Source organism: Corvus brachyrhynchos, unplaced genomic scaffold (genome assembly GCF_000691975.1).
Source record: "Corvus brachyrhynchos isolate BGI_N302 unplaced genomic scaffold, ASM69197v1 scaffold114, whole genome shotgun sequence".
Taxonomy (NCBI): Eukaryota; Metazoa; Chordata; class Aves; order Passeriformes; family Corvidae; genus Corvus; species Corvus brachyrhynchos.
The window spans coordinates 4,196,163-4,200,819 of record NW_008238337.1 but is presented as its reverse complement, the minus strand read 5'-3'; the positions used below and the strand labels follow the sequence as shown (position 1 = coordinate 4,200,819).

Here is a 4,657-nt window from a genome sequence, read left to right as displayed (position 1 = left end):
CATCGTCCGGCAGCGCTGGCCCCGGCTGTCCTTGCCTGGCTGGGGCTGGGAGGGAAGGAAGAACAAATCCGTGAGAGGCCAACGAAGGTCCCACCATTTCACCCGCTCAGGCAGGTGTCAGTCACCCCTCAGGCCACCGAGTGATCCCTTCCCTGGAGGAGCAGAAATGGCCCAGGACTGGCCCTGTCCTGTCAGGCTCAGTGTCCCCATTTTTCCATTCTTGCTCCACCCAGGCTCCCCATCCCCACATCCCCATCCCTGCTGTGACCAGGCTCAAAGTCCCCATCTCTCTGTCCCCACCCCTTGCCCTGCCAGATTCAGCATTCCCACATCCCAATTCCCACATGCCCATAGCCCCTTCCCCTCATCCCCAAGCTTGCAGCCTCCTCGAGGGCCACTCTGGGGTGTCTGTCTGGGGGAAATAGCCAGCGTGGTCATTCACCTGCATCCCGGCCCTGCTGCCTGTTTACATTCACGCTGTGCTTGGGATATTTTCCATCTGGATCCTGGCAGCTGCACGGCCCCGCTACGGCTGTGAATGTAAATGTTTATGGGTGAGTCAGCCGGGCCAGGGGACCCACAGCCAGTGGCCATGGCCGGTCCCCACACCCTGGCCGTGGGCTCCCTGCTTGTGCCACCCTGCTCTGTCCCACTGTGTCCCCACGCCAGCGCCCTGCCAGCCAAAGCAGTCACGGGGGAAGAGGGATGCTCCCATCTTCTGGCTTCACCCCGCAGCGGCTGAGCCGGCCTCTGCCCTCGGTGAGGATGAGGCCGGTGTGTCCCGAGGAACTGGATGGGTGCAGATCCCAGGGATTGCTCCTGCTCTCCCAGCCCTGTGCCGGCCGCTCTCCAGCAGGAGCCCAGCGAGGATAAACTTTCCTCCACCGCCGGAGCGGGAGCCGGCAGGCAGGGGGCGGGGAATGCCCTATTTGGCGGCGTCTTTTTTTGCGGGTGCTGTAGGGCTGCCATCGCCCAGCTCACGGCGCGGGAATTCACGGGAAGTCGGCGCGGTGTCACAGCAGGGTCCGCAGGGATCCCGCCAGGCAGCGGGAGGGCAGCGTGCGGTGGGGTGGCACCGGGCTGTGGGTGGGTGACACGGAGCCATGGGTGGCACAATCCCATGCACGACGCTGCACATGGAGCTCCACACGCCTCGTGCAGCTCTGCAGGACGGGTCCCCTCCGGGTATTTTGCTGGCACAGCAAAGCGCAGCCCAGGGAAGCAAATTAGAAGCAGAGCAGGGCTGAAATGCCTCAAATTGGCGGTTCCCCGGGCGGGCTGTGCTGCCCAGCCCAGCCCTGAGCAGCCCTGCGTTCCTGCTGCCCCAAATTACACGGCGGGGCCGGGCGGTCCCCGCCCTGCCCAGCTCCGAGGGGCCGGGACAGCCCGGCCGCAGGCAAAAACGGCATCGTAATGGCCGGTGGGAGCTGGCACCGGGAACTGGGACGGGGATCCCGGCTGCGAGGGTGGGGACACTGGGCAGGGAGGGATGGGGATCTTGGGCGAGGGACACAGGAATCCTGGGCAGGGAGGGATGGGGACTCTGAGCAATGAAGGGTGGGAACCGTGGGTAGGGTGGGATGCAGATCCTGGACCAGGAGGGATGGAGACTCTGGGCAAAGCAGGATGAGGATCCTGGCTAGGGTGGGATGAGCAGCGATGGGGACTCTGGATGATGTGGGATGCAGACCCTGGGCAGGGTGGAAAGGGGACCCTGGACAAGGAGATTGAGCTCAACTCCAGCATCGCTGGGTGTAGGGGGGGAATCTCAGTCCCATCCCCACCTGGGCTGCAGGAGCAGGGCCGGATGCTGCTGGAACTCCTCCAGGCAGCCCTCACCCCCGGCCTCCCCTCGCCTTTCCCCCTTCCCCTCTAGGATTTCATCACTGAGCACTTAAGGCCGGGAAAAGCCGCCCCAGCAGCTGCTGCGAGCCGCCGGGGCAGCCAGACGGACGGGGCCTTTATTTCGGGGAGCCGCGACGCCGGCGGCGACGCCGGAGAAACCCCAGCGGCGCCAGCTCCCCTCCGTCGGGGGGGCAGAATCCCTCGCCCCCCACCCCGCAGGGGTCACGGTCCCCCGGCGCTGGCCATGGCTTTTTGGGGGGTCTGGCAGGTCCCCAGGGAGGAGCAGAGGAAAATAGCAACAGGATAACAAGAGGAGAAGGCCACCGAGGGCCTCCAGCCTCTTGAGCAACCTCAGGCCAGGCCGAGGGGACCAGGGCGGGGGGAGACAGAGCTTGGGGGGGCCCAAGCAATGCCCCCAGATCCCCAAACTGGAGACCAGGACAGGAGGATCTGAGCAGCTGCTGTGTTTGTCTGGGGAACCAGGGGGATCCCTGCCTGGAGCCTGGAGCCCAAGGCAGGGGTGCCCAGGCCAGAGCATTTTCAGGCTGGGATGTTTAGGAAATGTTCTCCTGAAATTAGGGGGGGGGTGGTCCCAAGCCACGTTTGCCCCACTGCCTCAATAATGCCAGGGCACTGAGCTCACATCCCTCACTGCCCCCCTTGGACCCTTGGATGGGGCTTTACCCCCACGTTCGTGGATAAAAACATCTTTGCAACAACACCCTGTGTGACCCCATCCCCACTTGCACCCCAAAATGTGGCCCCTTCCGGGGTTGATGATGGGGGGCATCAGGGCTCCTTTGCTGACGGGATAAACCAGGAAACACCCTCAGCCCCAGCTGGAGTTCATCTGGGAGGGGGCTGAGGGCTGCCTGCCCTTCCCTGGCCTCCCACACCCCCTCCCCATCCCGGCCCTAATGAGAACAAGCTGGTCCCGGGCTGCGACGCAGGAGGAGGAGGAGAAGGAGGAGGAGAAGAGGGAGAAGGAGGAGGCTCCATCCCAGCAGGCAGCAGAAAGGGGCTCGAGGTGTGTGGGACAGATCCCGTCTTCCCGGCTCCCTCCCGCCGGCTGCGGGCAAGGTGAGGATCCCACTGGGTGTGCCAGGCTGCTCCCCAATCTTGGGGTGGCTCTGGAGCAGGGCACAGGCTGTCCCACAGCCGGGGGTGCTGCGCTGAGGGCTGGGCAATGTCCCCACGGAGGGACACGGGATGGAGTCGGCCACATGGCTGCATTCCCAGGCAGCAATCGGAGCGTGCCGCGTCTGGACAACACCGAAATCGTGAATTTCTGGAGCGCTTGGGAAGCAGAGGGAAGCGGAGCTGGGGCTGAGCTGTGGGTTCGGGGATGGGCGAGGATGGGGCTGGAATGGGGTTGGGATGGGGGTGGAGGGCTGGTAATGCCCACGGTGCCGGGCCCTGCTCTTGGCACTGCTTTGGGCTTTGCTCAGCCCCTCCATGGCCGCAGCTGCTCCTCAGCTCCGATGGCTGCCGAGGAATTGATGCCGTCCCCATCCCGGGACCCCTTTCGCACCGAGGGGCCCCTGTCTGTGGTGAAGGGGAGGATGAAGGGGCTCATCCCAGCCCCCCAAGCCCTTCATTCTCCCAGTGCTGGTCAGTGCTGTGACCCCACAGCCGCAGCAGTGCCCGGAAGGGTCGGGGGTCCAGGGCCACCTCCCACCTCTGCTGCCGTTTGTTTGCTCTGGATTAATGGAAACCAGATTGTGCAGCCGGGAAAGAGCCTGGAAGCCAAATCCTGCTGCTGGAGTCCCTCCCGGTCTGCAGAGCTGCTGGCTTGGGTTTGTTCGGGGGGAAAATGGGATGTGGGTTGGGATTTGGGGAGCCTGAGGTTGGGGAATTGTCATGGGGGGGTCCCTGCTGATGGACCTGGGGAGCTGTTTCCTGAGACCTCCCCACGGAGCTGTGTGGAGGGGAAGAGCCCTGGGAACGGCTCGATGGCGTTACGTGGCGTGGCACGCGTTGATGTCCCTCGGGAATGTCTCGCGACGTGGTGGGGACGGTCACGTCCCGCTCCCAAATCCCGTGGGGTGCAGAGCCTGCCCAGGGGTTCACCCCGGTCATCGCTCCGGGGTGGGAAGTGCGTGTCCCATATCCTACAGCACACTGTGGGCTGTGGAACGGGGCAGATCCGGCCCATCCAGGCAAGGAGCACGGCACGGGGACGGAGCCGACCTTTCCCCCTTCACCAGGGACACTCAGGCAGCCAAGGACCCCTGGGACCCCCATTCCCTGCACCCCAGCTCTGGGGCTGCCCCTTTATTCTGCACCCCTTCCCAGCTTCACTCAACCACCATGGTGGCACTGGGGTGAAATCCTGCCCCAACCTATTTTTAGCCGTGCTCCAGCTGGGAATTAACGGTCTGGGACGGGCGGTTGGGAAATGCCTCTTGCACCAGGCCCGGCCCCTTTGTAGCATTCCCTGTGTCAAAGTTTCCACTGCAAACCTCCATTTTTCAGGAATTCTCTAATCAGCCAAATGACCGTTGTCTGGAGCCGGGTGCTGGCAGCAGCCCCGGTCCCCTGGACTTGAGCAATCCCACCCAGCTGGCTTCCAGCTGCGCCCTTGGAAAACAAACGGAGCCCCTCGCTCTGTCGGGGCAAGAAAACCAGAGCTGCCTTTCTACTTCCATAAGGAAACTCAGGCGGGTGGGGGCTGGCCTGGGGAAGGGCTTGGGGGGCTCGCTCTGTCGGGGTATTCACGTGTCCCCCTCCCCTCTGCATCCCACAGGTCCCCTGCACGAATCCCGGGAACGGGCTCGGCCATGGGTGCGTGGTTGCTGCTCTTGGTGCTGCT

At 64.2% G+C, this 4,657-nt stretch overlaps 1 protein-coding gene across 1 annotated transcript in view; it reads left to right on the top strand.

The window, feature by feature from the left end:
• Positions 1-3,244: 3,244 nt before the first annotated feature.
• TMEM119 (transmembrane protein 119) overlaps positions 3,245-4,657 on the top strand; it is a 2,605-nt gene continuing 1,192 nt past the window's right edge. The window contains exons 1-3 of the mRNA XM_017734719.1: positions 3,245-3,641; positions 4,321-4,505; positions 4,592-4,649. Coding sequence (XP_017590208.1) covers positions 3,327-3,641; positions 4,321-4,505; positions 4,592-4,649 — 558 coding nt within the window. The 5' untranslated portion in view covers positions 3,245-3,326. The remainder of the gene's footprint in view (positions 3,642-4,320; positions 4,506-4,591; positions 4,650-4,657) is intronic.